The 26,352-nt window shown below is 39.8% G+C and overlaps 1 protein-coding gene across 1 annotated transcript in view; it reads left to right on the plus strand.

The window, feature by feature from the left end:
- Positions 1 to 7,638: 7,638 nt before the first annotated feature.
- LOC122798606 (probable E3 ubiquitin-protein ligase RNF144A-A) overlaps positions 7,639 to 26,352 on the plus strand; it is a 30,125-nt gene continuing 11,411 nt past the window's right edge. Inside the window, exons 1-2 of the mRNA XM_044067684.1 lie at positions 7,639 to 7,811; positions 23,989 to 24,086. Of these exons, the coding sequence (XP_043923619.1) occupies positions 7,724 to 7,811; positions 23,989 to 24,086 (186 nt within the window). The 5' untranslated portion in view covers positions 7,639 to 7,723. The remainder of the gene's footprint in view (positions 7,812 to 23,988; positions 24,087 to 26,352) is intronic.

The following is a 26,352-nucleotide window of genomic DNA, read 5'->3' on the forward strand; positions in this document are numbered from 1 at the left end:
CACACTATGGCTAGGCATTCCTTTTCTACAGATGCATAGCATTCCTCCCTGGGTTGGAGCCTATGACTGAGATATACCACTGGGTGCTCTTCTCCTTCTGAGGAAACCTGGCTAAGTACAGCCCCCACTCCATGGTTTGAAGCATCCACCTGCACAACAAATTCTTTGCTGTAATCTGGACTGGCTAACACAGAGGGTCCTCCCAAAGCTCCCTTAAGCTTCTGGAATGCCTGCTCACATGCTGGGGTCCACACTACCTTATCTGGCCTGTTTTTCCTTGTCAGGTCCTTGAGGGGAGCAGGTATCATACTATAACTGGGGACAAACTGTCTGTAGTACCCCGCTGTCCTTAAGAACGCCCTCACCTGCTTTTTGGTACAGGGGCAGGCCATGCCTCAATGGCTTCTACTTTGGCAGGTTCTGGCCTGATCTGACCATTCCCCACTCTGTGTCCCAGGTGGGAGACCTCTGCCATACCTACCTGACATTTGCTGGGCTTAATGGTCAACCCTGCTCTCTGTAGTCTGCCCAACACCTCCTTGACATGCTGAAGGTGCTCTTGCCAGGAATGGCTGTAGATGGCAATATCATCTAGGTAAGCAAGGGCAAAATCCCCTGCTCCTGGTAGGATACGATCTACCAGCCTCTGGAAAGTCGCTGGGGCATTTCTCATCCCAAAGGGCATCTATGTGAACTCATGCAAGCCAAAAGAAGTCACAAAGGCTGACTTCTTTCTAGCACTGGGATTCAAAGGTACCTGCCAGTAACCCTTGGTAAGACCAATGGTGGTAAGGCACTTAGCCCCACCCAGTTGCTCCTGGGCTTCATCTGTCCTAGGCATGGGGTAAGCATCTGACTCTTTTTGACTAATTTAATTTCCTGTAGTCCACACAGAACCTGGTGCTGCCATCCTTCCTTGGTACCAGCACCACTGGGGAGGCCCATGGACTGCAGGACTCCTGAATTACCCCTAGATTCAACATTTCCTGTATCTCCTCCCACAGAGTCTGTTTGACTCTCTCAGGCACCCTATAAGGGGCCTGCTTAATAGACCTTTGGGGTCCTGTATTCACATGGTGCTGCACCAGGTGGGTGCACCCTGGTTTCCCAGTGAACATTCCTCCAAACTCCTGTAACACTGCTCGGATTTCTCGAACCTGGGTAGGGGATAGCTGCTGGGACATTGCTACCCCTTCCACTGAGGTGTCAGTCTAAGCCTCATTCAGGAGATCAGTTGCCAGTTCCCCCTCAGATTCCTCCTGCCATCCACTGCAAATACACAGCACAAAGGTCTCTCTATCATGGTAAGGTTTCATGTTAACATAGTACAGTTTGTGCCCCTGTCTCCTGCCTAGCAGTTCTATCATGTAGTTAACATCACTGGCCTTAAGTAAGACAACTAGTGCTAGTCATAAGGCCAAATAAAACTTGAAACCAAAAACCTCATGGAGTGATGCAGTCCTCAAAATATACATGGCCAGTAAAAAATAAGATATTCTTTATTGAAAGGTTAAATGCTTTCATCCATGTTGAACTAGGGACTTCTTCAGAACAAAATAATCATTAAAACATGGTTCTTTTAAACATTAACTTGTTACATGACACTATACGTTTGCATATCCCTCCACAGCAATCCAGAACCATTTTACTGAACACAACATATTACACATCACCATTGTTAGTGAATCCAGACCACAATATATATTAAAAACTTCATAAAAAAAATTTCATAAAAAATAACTAAACATAATAACAAAAAAAGTACTGCTGCATAAAAACACTATGGCTGGAAGCAGTAAAAGCATACTTGTAGCAGAACCTCTTACTATAATGTTTCTACTCACTAACAAATATAATTGTGAGAAAAAGGTAAAACTAATGGGAGTTAAATATCCAGTGCCCTTTTCCTTAATACGGCCATGAGATTTATTGATTCATTTAACCCAGCCAGCGAAATCACATTTACTCTAAACTACCAATTTAATTCATTTAAAGCCAGTTCCAAAATTATTTTTTATGAAGTTTTTTATATATTTTGTGGTCTGGATTCACTAACAGTGGTGATATGTAATATGTTGTGTTGAGTAAAATGGTTCTGGATTGCTGTGGAGGGATATGCAACTGTACAGTGTCATGTGACAAGTTAATTATGTTTAAAAAGAACCAGGTTTTAATGATTATTTTGTTCTGAAGAAGTCCTGAGTTCAACTTTTCAATAAAGAATATCTTTCTTTTACTGGTCTCTGCATTTTAAGGACTGCATCACTTCATGAGATTTTTGGTTTCAACATCACTGACCTTCCTTACCACTTTGTAGGGTCCCTCCCAAGCTGCCTGCAGCTTGTTGTGTCTCACAGGAATGAGAACCATTACCTGCTGCCCTACAGCATACTCTCTAGCTCAAGCATTCTTGTCATATCAGACCTTTTTCTACTGTTGGGCTTCTGCTAGGTTCCTCTAGGCCAAGCCCATGAGTTTCCAGAGTCTTGTCCTGAGGTTTAGGACATATGCCACAATAGACTCCTTGTGGGAGTCACACTCACCCTCCCACTCATCTCAAATCAGATCTAGAGGTCCCCTCACCCTATCCCCATACAGTAACTCAAAGGATGAAAAAACTGTGGATTTCTGGGGCACTTCTTTGTAAGCAAGCAACAGATGGGGTAAATATTTGTCCCGCTCCTTCCTAAATTGGTTTGCAAATGCCTGTGACATCATCTTGAGTGTAGCATTTAACCTCTCAACAAAACCATTAGTCTGGGGATGGTAAGGGGTGGTCTTTAGGTGCTTCACTCCACAGTACTTCCACAGACAAGCTAGCAGGTCTGATGTGAAATTGGCACCTCTGTCACTCAATATTTCTTTTGGAAAACCTACCCTGCTGAAAATTTCCAGCAAAGTATTTGCCACCATTTCTGCCTCAGTGGAGGACAGACCCACTGCTTCAGGGTATCTGGTAGCATAATCTACTACCACTAGGATATACTTTTTCCGTGTGGAGCTTGGGGTACTCAGAGGCCCCACAATATCCATAGCTACCCTCTGAAATGGCTCCTCAGTCACAGGAAAAGGCATCAAAGGAGCTCTCACCTTGTTTCCTGCCTTGCCTACCTTTTGTCACTGCTCACAGGTCCTGCAGTACCCTATTGCATCTCTGGAAATCCCAGGCCAATAAAAGTTCCGCATAATACATTTCTTTGTACATTTTACGCCCATATGACCTGCAAAGGGAATATCATGGGCTATGTTTAGAAGTGCCAGATGGTAGGCTCTGGGCACTACCTACTGCTGTATTCTCTCACCCTCTAGCCCTTCCTCAGGGCTCCACTCTCTATACAGTAACCCTTTGTCCCAGTATACAGATTTCCCCTTCCCTTGAGAATCAGGTGCCTCACTAGCTACCTCCCTCAGGCCTTGCAATGTAGGGTCTGAGAGCTGAGCCTGTCTCAACTCTCTCTCTTGGTAACCCTTCCCAGCTCCCCTTCCACAGGAAGTCTGGCATTCTCTGATAGTGGTGCATCACTGTCAGCCTGGGTACTACTACTCACCTCTGTCCTTGCAGTCACTCTGTCCAAGGGAACATCAGCACCCACAAGCAGCTGTGGCTCACTATCAGTCTCACTAGTACAGGGTAGCTCCTTCACGGAAGTAACCACCTCACCAGTCCTGGCTGCAAGTGAGCAGTTTGTCTGGGTCTCCCCCAGGCTAACAGACCCTCATGCTTGTCTCCAAGCCTGCCTGCGTGTAAATGCATGAACACACAGTACTGCATTATCAAAATCATTCCCTATCAGGACATCTGCAGGGATATCCTCAAACACACCTACTTGCTGGCTTCCTTTTCCACCCTTCCAGTCAAGGTGAACCCTAGCCAAAGGTATTTGGAATGAGGTCCCTCCTAACGCTCTGACTGGAGTTGACTGCCCAAGCAAGTAGTGCTCCTCTGTAACCATTGCAGGCTTCACAATGGTTAAGACAGAGGCTGTGTCTCTCTTAGCCATGGCCTCTTTCCCATTCACTAAGATAGGATATAACCTGTTGTGGTAGTGTGATACCCTTGTTGTCTCGGGACAACCTACTGTTGGCATTTTGTCATTCCCACTTACTGGCTCTCCCAACTTTTGTTCCCCACCTTGCTTCTGTGGACATCTATATGCTACATTGCCCAGTTGGTTGGATTTAAAACATTTACCCCTCGGTCCTGGACATGTACCTGGGCTAGTGGCTTCCCCTGCTACTGGTGGACTCTGTTGGGGCAATCTGGGCTGCCCACTATGGGTTATCTTAGACCCCTGAGCAGCACTGGGTGTCCCTTTCCTGTGCAGTGATGCCATGCTTGCTAGGTATATAATAGGTCTCCCTTCTTCCCCAACTTATCTGCTGTAGTGCATTGTCTATTAGATAACCAGATTCTCATGTCCTCAGGGAAGGTGCTAAGTGCTTGTTCCCTCACCAAAAGGTCTGCCAGCCCTTCAAAAGTGGTGACCTGACATCCACTCACCCACCTATGAAAATAAGTGCTTAGTTCAGCAACATATTCACACACACTTTCATCTGCCTTAGGTCTATGCTTACAAAATGTTTTCCTATACGCTTGAGGTGTTAACTTAAAGCATTCTAACAAACACATTTTGACTATATTATAATTCAAGCAATCAGTATCAGACAGTTTAGAAATTACAGTTACAGCTTTACCATGGAGTAAGGGGCTCAGGAACCATACCCTGAGCCCTTGGTCAACATTATACTGTTTACATACCCTCTCAAAAATGTGAATTAAACTATCAAAATGATCCCCCTCTGTAAATTGTGGAAGAAATTTACTGACCTTTGTTGTATCTGGGGTTTGGTTATTCCCTTCCCTATTACCTCCATGACTCTGGCAAAGAGTCAGAATCTCCTTTTCATGTTGCCTCTGCCTCTCATTCTCCTCAGCTTCCAGGCATCGCAGTTTCTCATCTTCCTCAGCCTTCAGATGTTGCAGTTTCTTATTTTCCTCAGTGTCTAGACATCTCAGTCTCTCTGCTGGTTCTATTTCCAAACGCTTGGCCTCTAGCTCAAGTCTCTTTAACTGCAGACGGATTTTTAAGTCCTCTGTGGAAAGGTTGAGCTGTCCATTTTTTGAGCATTGTACATCTCCAAGGCCAGTCTGATTGTTCTCCTGATTGATGGGGTGTAATGCAGCTGTGACTAAAGCAGCAATCATGGCTGCTTTAATCAGGTCGGCATGCACCAGTCCTTAGGCACATCTCAGCCAGCTGGCTCCTTGTCAGCTTGCCATAGTCCACTGCTGACATGCTTGTCTGCTCTCCCTAACTAAGCTAACAAAAAACTAAATAAATAAAACAATTGTGATATGAACTCTGAATGTTCACTGCATGGCTGATTGAGAGTACAAACACCTTCAGTGACCACTGTATACAGGCTACAAGAATTCAATATCCACACCACCAGCCAATTAAAATGCGATGTGGCTGTCTGACAACAGTCAACAAAGTAATATGTGATGTGGATATCCCACCACTGCTAACCAATTAATATGTGACAGCCCTGCACTGGCCCAGTAGTCAAGGAGCCTCAATCATCACCACTGGCAACAGTGAGGGATGTACAAGTGGGATGATGACAAGTACACACACAGTAAAATATAATTCCCTTAAGAGCACACATAGATCACAGTCAGTCTGGGGCTGGTTTCTCTCTCTCTCTCTCTCTCTCTCCAGATCCCCAATAAGACTCCTCACTGGAACAGCCATTGGGTTGAGATCTCAGCCAAGTGGCCAAGCTAAGACCTCCAGCACCCTCTCTGCCCAACCAGTGCTTCATGTCCCTGCCCAAGTAGTTGACACATACAAACACTTTGAGATTTGACTGGTATACAAACATACACACACCTTGAAAGGCTGGCACAAGTTTACTAGCTATGCCCCCTTTTGCCCAGACTATAAAGTAGTTCCAGCTGCCACCAGTCATCCTTACTTATCAGCTACCATAAGGCCCTAACAAAGGGTGGCTAATCCTACTATGTAATGTTACTATTAATCCAAATGGTAGTCTGACCAAGACATGCAAGGCTATTTAGGAGTGTACAGTGTCACCAAATACATATGCAAGTACGCTAAGAGCTTAAATATGTCTCACAAATATCAGCCACAAAGATAGGTTTAGCTATATTTAATAATAAATAATAAAAGAACAAGACAATACTCAGACAACAAACTCAGTTACTTCAGAGTTCAGGATCACAGGAAATATTTTAACATAACATTGCAGGACAGTCTCATATAAATACAGAACACATTTAAACTAATCTTTACTATATTTCTAACTATATCTAAAAGACATTAATGCAGCCTAGACTTACTTATAGGCAAGTACAGATGCTGATGATGATGAGTGGATGTTTCCAGGTCAAAGACAAGCTACAAAATGCAAAGTCTCTCTCTGAGAGAGTTCCCAAATCAATATCAAACACTACTGCTGGGCCAGCTTGGATGACATCACTCTTTGTCACCTGACTGCAGTTCCCAGACTAAACAGAAACTTAGAATTTAACACCTCTGTGTCAAAAAATACATATCTCTCAGAAGTTTGCTCAGAACTGGAAGTCGCAAAACAATAAAGCAATTTTACATTTTAGACCTAGCAATTACTTCTCTCCAAGACAATAGAAAAACCTCTGGATCTAGACATTGTGTCAACACAATCATAAAAGAATTTCAACTTATTTTCTTGAAGTTTTGTAAGTTAATCTTCTGTGTTCCAGCTGGGTATGCTGTGGTCACATTCTTGAAGCTCAGTACATAACATACAGCTCTGCATAAATCATATCAATATATACAAATGACATAGATTATTTACAAAATTCCAGATAGCTTGGCTGGCAGTGTCAAACACACACACACACACACACACACACACACACACACACACACACACACACACACACACACACACACACACACACACACAGATAATATAAACATTTCATGATCATGTATGACCCTGTTTGACTTGGGAGGTGAGCACTTTTAAGAGTTCAAAAAGGGTGACAATACATTTCAAGTGTATCTGCTTTAAGCTACAGGTAAGTAGGCATCTTATGGACTCTCTGTTACTACTTACTGTTTTTATAACATATAAGATATACCTTTCTTGTGTAGTAACTGTCACAAAGACTGTTAAGGTAGCATAATGCCTTTGTTGCCAGCAAAGATTTAAAAAAAAAGACAACTTAAGTACATTCATCATAATAGCACAAAAGGCAAGTTTTTTTTTTTAATTTCTTGTTTAACCCTTCCCCCAAACACACACACTACAATCCCTTGTAATTCAAAGCTTTCATACATTTCATACATTTCAGAACTCTTTCTAGTATATACTTAAAAAGAAATAAAATTACAAAGCAGAATATATTCTTATTTACAAGAAATCATTTTTTTTGTTTAAACAATGCTCCCATTTCAGATTACAGAAAGTGTTTCACATTACTTGTAGAGCAATACAAGTTGCAGTAACATCCCACATGGAGAAAGTATATGTTGCAATCCCAGAAAATCTCAAAGTTTTTTTTTTATTTGTTTTATTTGTTTGGTTCCGGTTTATTCAGAAGCCTACAGGCTTTCAGTTTCATTTTCTGTTAAACTGCCCTTCAGTCACACCCATTTGTTGCAGTTGATAATAAATAAGGTTTAGTGTTAGTTTAGCTTCATATTCAGAAAATATGACCACAGAACAAAGCATACCAGAGAAACGATATGATCCAAATGACAAAACCCTGAAATTTGTAAAAAGAAAGGATGAAATAACAGGTATTTTTTTGTTTATTCTTCACTGTTAAGGCTGAATTGCATGTTTATAAAACTTAATGTTGTCCTTGTTAGAACAGGTAGCACTGCATGGAAAACCTACAATGCTGAACTTTAGAGTTTGCTTATAGTATTAACTATTTTTTTTCAACTGAATGAATTTGACAAGGATTGTGATTTATTACTTGTTATAATTTGCCTGTGCTGTTAAAATAGTGTCTCAGAGACAGAACTGGTTGTTTAAAAAGTGAAATCTTATTGAAGCTAACAACTGCTGCTCAGCGTTACACAACAGTGGGAATATCTGCTGTACTGGCAGTCTGAATGTTTATACATTAAGATGCATACTTAGAGACAGATTTTAATAATAATTTCTTAAATGGAACTCGTTTGTCATCTCAGTCTAATGTTATATGCTTACAGAAAAGGACAAAGAAACACACACTTATTTGTGGTGAAGTTATACCAGACATCAGCACAGGGGTGGATATGACAGACAAACAATGTGATTGTTATCTAAAGTTATGCATAATATGAATAGCTGAAGAGATGTGTCATTTCATCAATACAGCTTTCCATTGCTGTCATTTTTTTACCCCCCCCCCCCCGAGTTCACATGTAGGAATGCAGATACAGAACAGTGGGGTAAAGGAAATTAAGATGCCTTTTCACCAGTTCACTACTTTTGTATTCTTTACAGCCTTTACATACCACTTAATTTATCAGTAACACAGTCATATTCATAGGTTCATAGGTTCATAGGTTCATACTAGGCTATCTGCCCAAGGGCATTTATAAGCCTAGCCCATAGTTATGTGGCTTTCGCCACCCCTTTAGTTTGAATAAAAACTATGCCTATCATTTTGCTGTGCCTCTGTCAAGCAGTGACGCTGAAGTAATCCCTGGGGTATATCTGCAATCTCCCATCCATTGGTCAAGATTCCTCTTGAACAAGACCAGAGAGGTGCTCTGCCTCACATGTACCGGGATTTTGTTCCACAGCATAGGGAGTCTCTGGGTGATGAATCTGTCCCTCCAGCACGTTCTATTTATAACCGTGTCAAGGTTTAAGTCTCCGCCCTTGTGGTTCTGAGGGATCTAGATTTTTGAGGTGAAGCATATTCATCAAATCTGGGTTTGACATGGCCTTATATGTCAGGCACAGGTCACCTCTGAGCAAGCGGTATGAGACTGAATAGAGCTGGAGTTCTTTCAGTCGGGCAGCATAAGACATATTTTGAGACCCTTTATACTTTTGGTGAGGAACTTTTGGGGCCTTTCAAGCTGCAGCAGGTGTCTGGTCAGATACATTCGAGCGGGCATTGTACTCAATCATAGGTCTAATAAGTGATGAGTACAGGGGACGATGACCTCCCTTGATCTAGATGTGAATCCCTTCATGATCAGGTGGGTGATATAGAAGGTTTTCCTAACTACTTTAGCAACATGAGTGTCAAGCGAAGGCTACTGTCAACCTGGGTCCCCAGATCTCTGATGACTTTTTCTGTGCTCAGTGGATTGCCACCTATATGGTAGCTAGGGGTAGCCTTGTTTTTCCCAAAGGGTATGACTATGCATTTTTGGCGTTTAACTTCAGGCCATGGCTCTGGCACCAGTTATCCATTTCTGTGAGGCCCTTCTGGAGGATATCTGTGTCAGATGTGTTTTCGACTATGGCCCAGTTTGCAGTCATCTGCAAACTTTGTCAGCCATAACCCTCCTGTGTTTGCTTGTACTTCAGAAAAGTAGATGCCGAACAAGAGTGGACCCAGGACTGAGCCCTGTGGGACACCACTTGTGACAGGCTTTGAGTCTGACATGGCTCCAGCAACTCTGACCCTGTGGGTTCTGTCACTTAGCCAGTTTGCAACCCATCTTGTGATGTATGGGTTTACATTCAAGCTGATGAGTTTTTCGATGATACCTGAGTGGGGTATTGTGTCGAAGGCCTTTGCCAGGTCGAGGTAGGCTGTATGGACTGCCTTTCCCTCATCAATGGCCTTGGTGACTGTCTCGAAAAAGTCAACCAAGTTTAAGAGGCAGGATCTGCCTTTGACAAAGCCAAACTGAGTTGGATCCAAAGTCTGCAAGTTCCCTATGTCTTTATTTATGAGTTCCATTATGATCCTCTCCATGGCTTTGCAGATAAGGCTTGTCAAGCTAATGGGGCGGTAATTTCCAGGGTCTGTGGAGGCACCACCCTTATGAAGTGGGACCACAGTGACCGTGCGCCACTCCTTGGAGTGCGTATCCTGAGGTGAGGCTAAGATTAAACAGCTGTCCTAACTGTGGGTTTAATTCCTCACTGAGTTCATGAAGCACACAGCCGGGGACACCATCCGGTCCCATGGATGCTGTGTGTTTTGCCTTAGTGAGGGCAGTTCTCACCTGGGCGTTGGAGATGTTTGGGGGCTACAATCCTCTGGAATAGATATCTCTCCTTTTGGGGAGAGGAGAAGTTTGCACTGAACCTGTCAGCCAGTATGTTGGCAATGTGTGTAGGTTCAGTAATTTTCACATCATTTTGAACTAATTCTGAGCATATCTGGGAGTTTCCTCCTAGGTTTCTAACATAGCTAAAGAAGGCCTTATGATTCTCTTTAGAGTCCTTGGCGATTTTTCTCTCAAAATTTGCCTTGGATGATTTTATGAGAGCTCTTAGTTTTTACTTATAATGATCAAAGGTGTCTTACCTTTCAAGGATTTTGCTCTATCTTGTAGTAGCTTCCTCCTTTTGTTGTAGAGCTTGTTTATGGCTGGGGTCCACCAGACTGGACGCTTGCCTTTGGTACAGAGAGTCTTAGTTTTGTTTGGGATTGCCTGATCCATGCAGTCCTGTAGGTGCTGGTAGAAGGCATTTGTAAGTGATTCAGCGGTTTGAGTAATGTTTACCACTGGCTCAGGGGCCTTAAAGGAGACCACACTAGTTTTTAGAAGTGTGAAATCAGCTTTTGAGAAGTTTCTCACTGTGGTCTTTTTTGTTTCAGGTGGGGGCGGGATGAGGACCTCCAGCGAGATTAGTTTATGATCTGATCTCACCAGTGAGGGGTATACTTCCGGTGTTGAACATTTTGATCCCATGTTCGTGATGATGAGATCAAGTATGTTTTCTCCTCTTGTGGGGATGGTGACTAGTTGTTCCATGGCATTTGAGTTTATGAACTCCAGGAATCTTTGGGTTAGAGTGTTCGGGCTTGAGTAGTGTTCCCAGTCTATATTAGGGTAGTTAAAGTCACCTAGTATGATGGTGTTTGGAGATACATTTATCCCCTCCAATGTTTTCAGGAAGGCCATGTGAGGTTCCTGAGTTTGAGAGGGTGGCCTGTAACATGCTACAAATTGCAGAGCAGTCTTGCCTATGGTTAATTGCACCTGGATGGTCTCCGATGCATCATGCATTGCCACCAACCTTGAGGTGTGGGTGTCCTTTATGAATATGGACACCCCCCCTCCTTTCTTGGTGTTGTCCGGATTTTGGGGCGGGCATGATATGAGGTGAAACCTGTTAGTGCTGGGGTGCTCTCAGGAGCCTTGAACCAGGTTTCTGTCACAGCACAGACATCGATGTTCTCCATATTGAGAAGGGCCTCGAGTCGTGCATCTTGAGATTGAGACTTCTGGCATTGAGCAGCATTACCCTTAGTTTTTTCCTTTTGGTGTTCTAGGGTGGTAGGTTTAGAATTTGAGCCTTGCCTAAAAAGGCACTATGGGGCTGGCAAGAGCCTTTGCCAATATCCGGAAGCCCAGGGGTGACAGGTGCAAGCCGTCCCTTGCGAAGCAGCGTGGCTTGTCCAGCATGTCATCCCAGGCAGACAGACATTGGATCCCCTTTGAATGACACCAGAATTTAAGCCAGTTATTAAAGCTGATCATCTTATCACTGTATTGTGGCATCATTCTAGGTGAAGGTAGGATACTGCTCAAGGTCAGGGTCATACCTGCCTGGGCTACATAATCAGAGAGCTCCTCGATGTCCCTTTTCATGTAGTCCAAGGAGGTTCGTCTCAGGTCGTTGACACCAGCGTGGACAATGACTGAGTCGTACTTGTACCTGCTGTTGAGAGACCTGAGTGCTTGCGTTATGTGGCGGATTCTAGCGCCTGACAGGCAGCTTACTGTGACCTTCTCTTTACTCAGTCTGGTGAGCGGGACGTCAGTGTGTCTGACTATGGAATCACCAATGACAAGTGTGTCTGGCATTTTGTTTGGCCTTAAGGGCTGTGACTGTCTGACACTCTGACTGTGTGGTCTATGTGTTGCATGTGTTGGGTCGTGAGGTGGTAGTTGTTTGGGTGTCTGCTTTGGTGGCCTCTGCTGTTTTGGTAAATTTTTGATCAGAGCCTCCGAGTATGTCTTTGTGTGAGTATGTGTATGATTTGAAGTTGTGATGGTACCATGTGTGACTGAGTATGTATTGTGTGTGGTTACCTTCTCCTCCTGTCTGGTCTTGCCAGTCCTATGTTGAGAGAGCTCAGCCTCCAGTTTGGCCGTATAGTTGCATCTCTCGCATGTATTTGTGTTTTGTGGGAGAAGGAGAGGATTGTCTGTGTACATGAGGCAGTTGTAACATTGCCTCAATATTCCCAGGTTCACCAGTTGAGCTGGAGAGGACACTAGCAACTGATCCCTCGACATACTAGAAGTAGTAGATAAAGAGACTTTCAAAGGACTCCGGGGGAAGTGGGTTTTAGGCTGGTGGGGTACTATCTATAATAAGAGTGCTTTATCAAGGTGCAAGTACTGTAGGAGTAAGTGCTAGGCTTTACAGATAGAGAATAGTCTACTTGGGAATCAAGTAGAGATGAACTTTTCAGTTATAGGATATGCTGGTTAGATCAGCAGTACAGCTCGAGGAAGGTAGTTTTAAGGGAAAATTGGAAGAGTGGAATTTAGATGGCCCAAATAGTTTAACCTTGTTTAACCGCTGCTGCTCTTGTGTGCGTAAGCGCGATTTAGCGTGTTTTATAGCAGGGGGCTGAAGGGAGCTAGGAATTGGCCCAAAACGACCAATGGACTACTAGTTTCTGGCTGAAACTTCACGAAATCAGACAAAAAGGCCGCTCAGTGCTTCCCACTCCCACTGGTAAGCAAAGAAACTTCCCTCCTTCCTAATAAGGCAATGGATCAGTAACAGGAACTAAAAACAAAGCCCAGGGATCAGCAACTCTGAAACTGGACTACTCTAGTTCAGTAAGGCGGGAAAACAAGAGATTTTTTTTGTTTTATTACAGAGACAAGGAAAAAACAGACAGTAATTGCTGTAAATCGGCTAGCGCACTTTAGTGTGTAGCCTACAGAAACAATTTGCAACAATTAGTAACTTAAAGTGCAATAAACAGTGTAAAATGCAGAAATCACTTAAAGTAGCAATAAAACAGGCGAAATGCAGTTGCTAGCTTAAATAACAGTGGGAAAGCCACAAAAATACTTATATCTGGTAGAAAGTCACTCTTTTAGCTCTCTGCTGCTTGGATCACTCTGCAGGCCACCACGAGGATCTGTGCTGAGTTGGTACAAGCTGGAAAATGCGTGTTTAGCGTGTTTTATAGCAGGGGGCTGAAAGGAGCTAGGAATTGGCCCAAAACAACCAATGGACTACTAGTTTCTGGCTGAAACTTCACCAAATCGGACAGAAAGGCTGCTCAGTGCTTCCCACTCCCACTGGTAAGCAAAGAAACTTCCCTCCTCCCTAATAAGGCAATGAATCAGTAACAGGAACTAAAAACAAAGCTCAGGGATCAGCAACTCTGAAACTGGACTACTCTAGTTCAGTAAGGCAGGAAAACAAGAGATTTTTTGTTTTATTATAGAGACATGGAAAACAAAAGACAGTAAATGCTATAAATGCTGTAAATCGGCTAGCGCACTTTAGTGTGTAGCCTACAGAAACAATTTGCAACAATTAGTAACTTAAAGTGCAATAAACAGTGTAAAATGCAGAAATCACTTAAAGTAGCAGTAAAACAGGCGAAATGCAGTCGCTAGCTTAAATAACAGTGGGAAAGCCACAAAAATACTTATATCTGGTAGAAAGTCACTCTTTTAGCTCTCTGCTGCTTGGATCACTCTGCAGGCCACCACGAGGATCTGTGCTGAGTTGGTACAAGCTGGAAAAATGCGTGTTTAGCGTGTTTTATAGCAGGGGCTGAAAGGAGCTAGGAATTGGCCCAAAGCGACCAATGGACTACTAGTTTCTGGCTGAAACTTCACCAAATCGGACAGAAAGGCTGCTCAGTGCTTCCCACTCCCACTGGTAAGCAAAGAAACTTCCCTCCTCCCTAATAAGGCAATGGATCAGTAACAGGAACTAAAAACAAAGCCCAGGGATCAGCAACTCTGAAACTGGACTACTCTAGTTCAGTAAGGCGGAAAACAAGAGATTTTTTGTTTTATTACAGAGACAAGGAAAAAAAACAGACAGTAAATGCTATAAATGCTGTAAATCGGCTAGCGCACTTTAGTGTGTAGCCTACAGAAACAATTTGCAACAATTAGTAACTTAAAGTGCAATAACAGTGTAAAATGCAGAAATCACTTAAAGTAGCAGTAAAACAGGCGAAATGCAGTCGCTAGCTTAATAACAGTGGGAAAGCCACAAAAATACTTATATCTGGTAGAAAGTCACTCTTTTAGCTCTCTGCTGCTTGGATCACTCTGCAGGCCACCACGAGGATCTGTGCTGAGTTGGTACAAGCTGGAAAACGCGTGTTTAGCGTGTTTTATAGCAGGGGGCTGAAAGGAGCTAGGAATTGGCCCAAAGCGACCAATGGACTACTAGTTTCCGGCTGAAACTTCACCAAATCGGACAGAAAGGCTGCTCAGTGCTTCCCACTCCCACTGGTAAGCAAAGAAACTTCCCTCCTCCCTAATAAGGCAATGGATCAGTAACAGGAACTAAAAACAAAGCCCAGGGATCAGCAACTCTGAAACTGGACTACTCTAGTTCAGTAAGGCGGGAAAACAAGAGATTTTGTTTTTTTACAGAGACAAGGAAAAAAACAGACAGTAAATGCTATAAATGCTGTAAATCGGCTAGCGCACTTTAGTGTGTAGCCTACAGAAACAATTTGCAACAATTAGTAACTTAAAGTGCAATAAACAGTGTAAAATGCAGAAATCACTTAAAGTAGCAGTAAAACAGGCGAAATGCAGTCGCTAGCTTAATAACAGTGGGAAAGCCACAAAATACTTATATCTGGTAGAAAGTCACTCTTTTAGCTCTCTGCTGCTTGGATCACTCTGCAGGCCACCACGAGGATCTGTGCTGAGTTGGTACAAGCTGGAAAACAGCGTGTTTAGCGTGTTTTATAGCAGGGGCTGAAAGGAGCTAGGAACTGGCCCAAAACGACCAATGGACTACTAGTTTCTGGCTGAAACTTCACCAAATCGGACAAAAAGGCTGCTCAGTGCTTCCCACTCCCACTGGTAAGCAAAGAAACTTCCCTCCTTCCTAATAAGGCAATGGATCAGTAACAGGAACTAAAAACAAAGCCCAGGGATCAGCAACTCTGAAACTGGACTACTCTAGTTCAGTAAGGCAGGAAAACAAGAGAATTTTTTTTTTTTTTTTTTTTTACAGCGACAAGGAAAAAAACAGTAAATGCTATAAAAACAATTCACATGCAGTGCAAGCTGGCACACTTGAGTATGTAGCAATATTAGTCCACACACAGTATGAAAAAATGTAATTAAATTAAAAGGACTAAAAGCAAGTGCAGAAAGGGTTTATTAGAGAGAATGCGGTAAAGAGAAGGGACTGGGGGAGTGTCCTAGATCAAATCTACAGTGGGGCGGGCACTGCAAAAGCCACCAAATTTAAACTACATCCAAGAACAGGGAGGGGGGGGAAGACAGTTTCAACAGAGCTAGATCTGAGAAATCAGTCCCCAAGTTATAACAACCACAATAAAATGAAGGAAATATACTTAAATCAGCTTATGTCCAGTTGATGTATGCAGACAAATCTCAGTAGCAGCAACTCTACTTAAAATGATTACCAGAGATGTAACCAACACAGGTTTTAAAGTTATCAGAAAACCCCCAAGCTAATTAACACTTAAAGGAATTTCAGAGCAGTTTAACAACTAGTGCAGAGCTTCAGACACACACACAAGACAGTTTCAACAGAGCTAGATCTGAGAAATCAGTCCCCAAGTTATAACAACCACAATAAAATGAAGGAAATATACTTAAATCAGCTTATGTCCAGTTGATGTATGCAGACAAATCTCAGTAGCAGCAACTCTACTTAAAATGATTACCAGAGATGTAACCAACACAGGTTTTAAAGTTATCAGAAAACCCCCAAGCTAATTAACACTTAAAGGAATTTCAGAGCAGTTTAACAACTAGTGCAGAGCTTCAGACACACACACAAGACAGTTTCAACAGAGCTAGATCTGAGAAATCAGTCCCCAAGTTATAACAACCACAATAAAATGAAGGAAATATACTTAAATCAGCTTATGTCCAGTTGATGTATGCAGACAAATCTCAGTAGCAGCAACTCTACTTAAAATGATTACCAGAGATGTAACCAACACAGGTTTTAAAGTTATCAGAAAACCCCCAAGCTAATTAACACTTAAAGGAATTTCAGAGCAGTTTAACAACTAGTGCAGAGCTTCAGACACACACACAAGACAGTTTCAACAGAGCTAGATCTGAGAAATCAGTCCCCAAGTTATAACAACCACAATAAAATGAAGGAAATATACTTAAATCAGCTTATGTCCAGTTGATGTATGCAGACAAATCTCAGTAGCAGCAACTCTACTTAAAATGATTACCAGAGATGTAACCAACACAGGTTTTAAAGTTATCAGAAAACCCCCAAGCTAATTAACACTTAAAGGAATTTCAGAGCAGTTTAACAACTAGTGCAGAGCTTCAGACACACACACAAGACAGTTTCAACAGAGCTAGATCTGAGAAATCAGTCCCCAAGTTATAACAACCACAATAAAATGAAGGAAATATACTTAAATCAGCTTATGTCCAGTTGATGTATGCAGACAAATCTCAGTAGCAGCAACTCTACTTAAAATGATTACCAGAGATGTAACCAACACAGGTTTTAAAGTTATCAGAAAACCCCCAAGCTAATTAACACTTAAAGGAATTTCAGAGCAGTTTAACAACTAGTGCAGAGCTTCAGACACACACACAAGACAGTTTCAACAGAGCTAGATCTGAGAAATCAGTCCCCAAGTTATAACAACCACAATAAAATGAAGGAAATATACTTAAATCAGCTTATGTCCAGTTGATGTATGCAGACAAATCTCAGTAGCAGCAACTCTACTTAAAATGATTACCAGAGATGTAACCAACACAGGTTTTAAAGTTATCAGAAAACCCCCAAGCTAATTAACACTTAAAGGAATTTCAGAGCAGTTTAACAACTAGTGCAGAGCTTCAGACACACACACAAGACAGTTTCAACAGAGCTAGATCTGAGAAATCAGTCCCCAAGTTATAACAACCACAATAAAATGAAGGAAATATACTTAAATCAGCTTATGTCCAGTTGATGTATGCAGACAAATCTCAGTAGCAGCAACTCTACTTAAAATGATTACCAGAGATGTAACCAACACAGGTTTTAAAGTTATCAGAAAACCCCCAAGCTAATTAACACTTAAAGGAATTTCAGAGCAGTTTAACAACTAGTGCAGAGCTTCAGACACACACACAAGACAGTTTCAACAGAGCTAGATCTGAGAAATCAGTCCCCAAGTTATAACAACCACAATAAAATGAAGGAAATATACTTAAATCAGCTTATGTCCAGTTGATGTATGCAGACAAATCTCAGTAGCAGCAACTCTACTTAAAATGATTACCAGAGATGTAACCAACACAGGTTTTAAAGTTATCAGAAAACCCCCAAGCTAATTAACACTTAAAGGAATTTCAGAGCAGTTTAACAACTAGTGCAGAGCTTCAGACACACACACAAGACAGTTTCAACAGAGCTAGATCTGAGAAATCAGTCCCCAAGTTATAACAACCACAATAAAATGAAGGAAATATACTTAAATCAGCTTATGTCCAGTTGATGTATGCAGACAAATCTCAGTAGCAGCAACTCTACTTAAAATGATTACCAGAGATGTAACCAACACAGGTTTTAAAGTTATCAGAAAACCCCCCAAGCTAATTAACACTTAAAGGAATTTCAGAGCAGTTTAACAACTAGTGCAGAGCTTCAGACACACACACAAGACAGTTTCAACAGAGCTAGATCTGAGAAATCAGTCCCCAAGTTATAACAACCACAATAAAATGAAGGAAATATACTTAAATCAGCTTATGTCCAGTTGATGTATGCAGACAAATCTCAGTAGCAGCAACTCTACTTAAAATGATTACCAGAGATGTAACCAACACAGGTTTTAAAGTTATCAGAAAACCCACAAGCTAATTAACACTTAAAGGAATTTCAGAGCAGTTTAACAACTAGTGCAGAGCTTCAGACACACACACAAGACAGTTTCAACAGAGCTAGATCTGAGAAATCAGTCCCCAAGTTATAACAACCACAATAAAATGAAGGAAATATACTTAAATCAGCTTATGTCCAGTTGATGTATGCAGACAAATCTCAGTAGCAGCAACTCTACTTAAAATGATTACCAGAGATGTAACCAACACAGGTTTTAAAGTTATCAGAAAACCCCCAAGCTAATTAACACTTAAAGGAATTTCAGAGCAGTTTAACAACTAGTGCAGAGCTTCAGACACACACACAAGACAGTTTCAACAGAGCTAGATCTGAGAAATCAGTCCCCAAGTTATAACAACCACAATAAAATGAAGGAAATATACTTAAATCAGCTTATGTCCAGTTGATGTATGCAGACAAATCTCAGTAGCAGCAACTCTACTTAAAATGATTACCAGAGATGTAACCAACACAGGTTTTAAAGTTATCAGAAAACCCCCCAAGCTAATTAACACTTAAAGGAATTTCAGAGCAGTTTAACAACTAGTGCAGAGCTTCAGACACACACACAAGACAGTTTCAACAGAGCTAGATCTGAGAAATCAGTCCCCAAGTTATAACAACCACAATAAAATGAAGGAAATATACTTAAATCAGCTTATGTCCAGTTGATGTATGCAGACAAATCTCAGTAGCAGCAACTCTACTTAAAATGATTACCAGAGATGTAACCAACACAGGTTTTAAAGTTATCAGAAAACCCCCAAGCTAATTAACACTTAAAGGAATTTCAGAGCAGTTTAACAACTAGTGCAGAGCTTCAGACACACACACAAGACAGTTTCAACAGAGCTAGATCTGAGAAATCAGTCCCCAAGTTATAACAACCACAATAAAATGAAGGAAATATACTTAAATCAGCTTATGTCCAGTTGATGTATGCAGACAAATCTCAGTAGCAGCAACTCTACTTAAAATGATTACCAGAGATGTAACCAACACAGGTTTTAAAGTTATCAGAAAACGCCCCAAGCTAATTAACACTTAAAGGAATTTCAGAGCAGTTTAACAACTAGTGCAGAGCTTCAGACACACACACAAGACAGTTTCAACAGAGCTAGATCTGAGAAATCAGTCCCCAAGTTATAACAACCACAATAAAATGAAGGAAATATACTTAAATCAGCTTATGTCCAGTTGATGTATGCAGACAAATCTCAGTAGCAGCAACTCTACTTAAAATGATTACCAGAGATGTAACCAACACAGGTTTTAAAGTTATCAGAAAACCCCCAAGCTAATTAACACTTAAAGGAATTTCAGAGCAGTTTAACAACTAGTGCAGAGCTTCAGACACACACACAAGACAGTTTCAACAGAGCTAGATCTGAGAAATCAGTCCCCAAGTTATAACAACCACAATAAAATGAAGGAAATATACTTAAATCAGCTTATGTCCAGTTGATGTATGCAGACAAATCTCAGTAGCAGCAACTCTACTTAAAATGATTACCAGAGATGTAACCAACACAGGTTTTAAAGTTATCAGAAAACCCCCAAGCTAATTAACACTTAAAGGAATTTCAGAGCAGTTTAACAACTAGTGCAGAGCTTCAGACACACACACAAGACAGTTTCAACAGAGCTAGATCTGAGAAATCAGTCCCCAAGTTATAACAACCACAATAAAATGAAGGAAATATACTTAAATCAGCTTATGTCCAGTTGATGTATGCAGACAAATCTCAGTAGCAGCAACTCTACTTAAAATGATTACCAGAGATGTAACCAACACAGGTTTTAAAGTTATCAGAAAACCCCCCAAGCTAATTAACACTTAAAGGAATTTCAGAGCAGTTTAACAACTAGTGCAGAGCTTCAGACACACACACAAGACAGTTTCAACAGAGCTAGATCTGAGAAATCAGTCCCCAAGTTATAACAACCACAATAAAATGAAGGAAATATACTTAAATCAGCTTATGTCCAGTTGATGTATGCAGACAAATCTCAGTAGCAGCAACTCTACTTAAAGCACAGCTTATCAAAAAGAGGAACTGCTTATAGCTATGCCAGTCTACATTTGCTGTTAGTAATGCAAGGGATCACTACGTGAGAACCTTATCAGACAGAAGATTTGTAATTTTCCCATTGCAAAGCTATCTAATACTGCACTTTTATCATGCTTACACCATTTTTATGTTTTAGTCAGGTGAAAATCACTAGGCTAAATTGTTTCTTTTTTGGGGGCAATCCAGGAGCACCATTTAGTTCAGAAACTTGCTGAGTCATGTAGCAAAGAAATGGAGAATGAGGGATTCAAAGCCTGAACTACAGGATAAAGCTCACTAGCAGATTATAGCCTTAATCCTCTGAACTAAACTGCCAAATATCATAGCACCTGTACATTGCTATGTGGCATTTGCAGTCTGCTGTAAAATGCAGCCCCTACCCTACGTTATCAGTAATTATTATATACCAGGCGTCTGTTCACTATATGTCTCAACCACAGTGATCAGAGAACATTGTTTTCATTTTGTCTTCACATTTATGCATAACGTGTATAAAAGGTTCCCTACTGAAATGTCTGTACTCGAAAAAGCTGAAAGAAAACAACAAACAAACAAACAAGCAAACAAAAAAATGACTGGTAACACAGGAGAAAACAAGAATTTTGAAAATTGCTCTTCTTCTTAAAACTTCTTTTTGTACTCCCCCAAACGTATATATATATATATATATATATATATATATATATATATATATATATATATATATATATATATATATACCAACTCAGTGATTGTTGTCATACCTCAGACAAAAGGGAATATTCTGAGAAATGGTATCTCAGACTTACTATATGTAAGTCCAATATTTCGGCCATTTAGTCTCCGCATTTTGGAGCTCATAGATGTGTTCATGTTAGTTCCTTACCACAATGGATCTGTTTATGTGCAGATAATCTATTGAACCACCAAACTGAGTCTGTGAGGAAATTAAAATGAAAATTTTACAGGGCTGTAGTACTTTGTATGGCTGCCTCAGAGATCTTGCTTCTATGTTCTGCTTCCTGGTTGTTAGTACTTTGTATGGCAGCCTCTCAGGCCTTGTTTCTGTGTTCTGCTTCCTGGCTGGGAAGTGTCTGTATTTCCTCCCTTTATCCACATGAACTTTGCCATGCTCTCCAATTTCCTTCTACATATTAAAGTCATGTAAGCAGGTGAACAGGTTGTATTCATAATGCTCCTAGGTATGTGTGCATGAAAATATCAATGTATGTATTCTTCAATTAGCTAGTGACCCATATAAAACTGCTTCCTGTGTTATTCCTACTGATAACTGGCATGTAGCCACCTGTAACCCTGAAATGCACAAAGCAGTTATTAAAAATGAAATATTTCTAGTATTTTTCTATATATTATTTTTGGAAAAATAGTGTTACGGTTTTATTGCATAGTGTTTATGGCTATCTTTTGCAATGTTTAATGTTGATATATTTGATGATGTGCCTGTCATGCAATGAAGGATTTATTAATTCAGTTATTCTCCATTACTAACTTAATCCTGTCTAAGGTCATGGGGGAGACAGGCTCTTTTCTTTTAAACACTGGGCATAAGGCAGAGATACAAACCAGGTCAGGATTAATTTACATGTAAATTCCCTGGCTGATTGGTTTGAGGCCTAAATTACCATATCAAAAACATATAAAAAACTTGAGTATTTTAATAAGAGGTTAAACAGTAGTGACCTGAGGACAGTGACTTGTAGTAATTGTGTATAGCTGAAAACTTTAATGAAATTCACCAAGGTTTGGACACTGGCTTTTTCTTTAGTGTTTTAGCACAGCTTCCTAGGGGTGGTGATTTTGCTCAAAAATTAAATGCATTAGAAAATAAAATGATTTTAAATTTTAGTAGAATGTACCCTAGGGGTATTAATTTAGAATTAAATGTTTGGCAATGAAAACATTTTTTAGATAGGTTAAGTTGAACTTGATTAAGTTAAATTGCATAATGATATAATTGTTTAAGTGAACAATTGACTTGGGCATTCTCTCTGTATTTAAATCATACTGTTCTATTGTTGAATTATCCTGAGAAGGCGAATGGCTGAGGTATCAGATCAGTATTAAACTGGTGGTGTTGAACAGCTTGCCTTTTTTGTTGTCTGACTAGATAGTAAGGAAAAAGTAAAGGCATGTAAGAGTGTACACTGTTAACAGCTGGCCTTCAAACAGGAAGCTCTTATTATTTATTACACAGATACTTTACTCTCCTATGCAGCAGCAAATCTGGCTGAAGTTCAGCTTGTAATGTACCACTGAAGATTACTATTTGTTATAGGACAGGGGAGTTGTAAAGTATTTTATAAGAGAACAAAAAATTAGGAGATTTAAGCTTATTTTCTGCGTATAACCACTAATGTGCAATGTTGCTTCTTGGACAATAAAAACGACCCAAAACAAAACCAAAGCAAAGACTGTGGTATTGCCTTCTCTAGAGCAAATTATTAATTTATGGTATATTCATATATAGGTCTGTAGAAATGCAACCAAACAGCAAACAAACTGGGCTACAGTGCTTCAACAATAAAAACTACTCTAAAATGAAACCAAAGCACTTAGAAGAAGCTCACATCTCCTCTTGGTGTAAAAAAGTATTTAATGCTCACTCCAATTATTTAAAATAAAAAACACACATAAAAATATCCCTTTGGGCCTCAATAAATGCACATAAACGCTCCCAAAGACCTATACATAGTGTTTTCATCTGCAAAACGACTTCTTCAGATTCAAATTATGTACTTAAGTAATGTTAACATCCTGCTCTGCACTTATGTTAACAGGTTCTCTATCATTAAATCTGCATTTAGTAGACATCAGGGTTTTAAAGTCAGTATTGTACCTTGTATTGCAATTGGTACTGTCCATGTGCTTCAAACCATTGTTCTGTTCTCCATTACTGTCCACAACCACTTCATTCTCATCAAAAACGACAATTTTAACTATTTAAATATTTTTTAGATAATTTTTAGTTATAAAATGTATTAGGATGTGTATATGTCATTGAGTTTCACTGCTATTTTACTGTGTGATCTTGTGTATGAGTTATAGGTTTTAGCCACTAGATGGTGACATTGGATATCTTTGTTAATGTTGCATTCATTCATACATTTTTTGTTGTAGAAAGTATTATTTAAGGTAATTGTTTGTATTTATATATCTAATATATATTTTTAGGATTTATTAGAAATGCTTTTAGTATATTATATATTTGAGTGTTTCATTTTCTTAGTGGAGACTACACTGTATTTTATCTTATGTAATTTTTATGTATATAGTGCTAGGAAGTGTTCTGCCACTGAAAAGTTTTTATTAATTAAGCAATTAGTATTTAAATGGAGTACTTTTGTTAGTATGCATTTTACATCTGAAGAAGTCTGTTTGCAGATGAAAATGCTGTGTATTTGTCTTTGGAAGCGTTTATGTGTATATATTGAGGCCCAAAGGGGTATTTTTATGTGTGTGTGTTTATTTTAAACAAGTGGAGCGAACATTAAATACTTTTTTTACACCAAGAAAAGTGGTGGACTTCTTCTAAGTGCTTTGGTTTCATTTTGAGGTCTGTAAAAATATTAACATTTGTTCAAAAGAAATGAGGAAAACTGTGACAGCAGTGGTTGCACAAAAACATTCCATTTTACAAATTGCTTGTTTTTCACCTTTACAGGAGATGACGATCCAAATATTTTACGGGCAGAAATGTCTTGTGGGCATGCAGTAGATCCCAATTCATTGACAGCTTGGTGCAGAAGCCTTATAGACCAGGTACGTACTCTGCATACAGCAATTTTCTGAAATTATGTTGTGCACTGACTTCAGTCAGGCTTCAGTGTCATAATTCTTCAGAATATTGTAACATATCATGACATACTCTGTAATATGATTATCATACTACAGTGGTTTTAAGCTTTGCTAGATGTAGTGGTTGGCAGATAGCTACTCAGAAAAAGAAAATGGTTTTGTACTACAACACAACTGTTAGTGTTATCCAAAGAGCTATGGAGTTAGGCATAGCTGCTTCTGTTTGGCTAACAACTATTCTAACAGTGGCTCAGACCTGCTGAAACACCCTTGCTGTGTTTGATTTCTTTTTAATAGGATCTTTCCTCATTTCTGCTTCAAGCTGCACTCTTAATCTGAAAAGCATTAAAGATCACTTTAGCAGTTACTCATATTTAAAACTCTTTTATCATCTAAATTAATTAGCTGTTAACATATGTAATCTGGTTCTTGGGTATATGGTGCATCATTTTAACATGCTGTACATTGTGGTTCTTGGCTATTTGATGTGTCACTTTGTCTTCATGTGTAAACTGCACAAGTAGAAATATTGCTGTTGTTAAACATTAAAAATATGTTGGGCTATTCTATATACAGAGGCAAAAGAAAATATTTTACTTGTTACATTTGTTAACCCGGATAGTCCAGCTGGGCACAGACCCCCTTTTCAGCAGACATTCAGCTCCTTTGTTTTAATGATTGTGACTTACCAAGTAAAAAAAAGGAAGTACATTAACTGCAGCCATCATTTAATGGTAAAAAAACAAGGTCCTTTCTATTTCCAGCAATCCATTTATAATGCCAGTAACATAGTGACCATGAGGTTTAGGTCCTTTCTAGCTCCCCTAACTCCCCTCCAAAAAAACAAAAAAAACAAAGACATATATCAATTAACTGCTTACTCAGCCAAGCTGTAGTCTAAACCAGGAATTCTGTCAATAAATCTCTGAATCCCCTTTCACAGATATAAATCAGTATAAGATGACTGCTGCACACTGCCAAAAATGACATTTTTGTCACCTTAGAGGTGCATGAAACTTAATTTAATTTACAAGTTAGTCCCTTTTTGTCTGTGTTCTACTGATTTTAGCTAAACAGAAGGAAAGGAAGAGCACTTTTCTTATGGAAAATAAGTATTTTGTTCAAAGCATAATGTAAGTTCTCTCATTTATGAATATTCTTTGGTGCAAGACCACCCTGGCAGTACTACCTAGTATATCAAACTACCCCTACTCCACTCCTTATACCTCTCAACTTCTAAGTGCACAAAATCTGGACAAAAGCAAAGATAATGGGGACAAAGGCCAAGAATCAGGGACAGATTTTACATATTGCTCTTATAAATGTATACAGTTCCTAGAATAACGTGCTTTGCATTAGCAATCATTTTCTGAAGGACATGGACCTGAAACTCAAATGTATATCATTATTTTACTGACTTTAGGCTTCAATAATTTGCCAGAAAAACATACATTTTATGAGAAACAGTCCAAAAATATGAGGCAAAAATCGTAGCTCAGATGGTTTCATCTAGAGAGGTTTTGCACTGAAAAATGCAAAAACTGACCAATACGTTTATTGATAGGGGTTACCCTAAAAAATAGTGTTAGATATTGTGAATGAGGTCACTAGTAATTGGGGTACTAAATATAAACGCTTATTGGGATTAAGGTTGGTCATCTAGAATTGTAAGTAAAATAACAACTAATATCAGTTTTGAGAATTCTGTATTTCTAGAGTACTGTGCAGTTTTCAAAATGGTTAAGAAAATTTTAAGAAATAATTGGAATATGTTCAAGATTAATCCTACCATTTTGGAAGAAGTGGGAGATCAACCATATTTTGTATACAATGCTGTTTGTAATTTAAAAACCCTGTTAGCAAAGAATTCTGTTAATAACTATAATAATAAAAATAGTATACTCAAAGGAACCAGAAATGTGGAGATTGTAGTTGCTGTTGTGACATTTACAAAGGAGAATTTCTAGAAGAAGGTTATGGAATAGTCACAAAAATAGCATTAAAATGATAATTGTTTTTCCAAAAGGGTGGTATATATAGCAAAATGTGAAACCTGCCCCAGTTTTATGTAGGGAAAACACAGAAAGAATTAAGAAGAAGAATGTATTAACACAAATATGACATTAAAAACAAACGTACCACCAATGCATTGTATAACATTGTGAAGTGTGCAAAGGCTTTAAAAAAATTTTAAATTTGGAATAACTGACAGAGTTGAAATTACCCTCCC

Source organism: Protopterus annectens, chromosome 3.part1 (genome assembly GCF_019279795.1).
Source record: "Protopterus annectens isolate FY-2018-M chromosome 3.part1, PAN1.0, whole genome shotgun sequence".
NCBI classification, from domain to species: Eukaryota; Metazoa; Chordata; order Ceratodontiformes; family Protopteridae; genus Protopterus; species Protopterus annectens.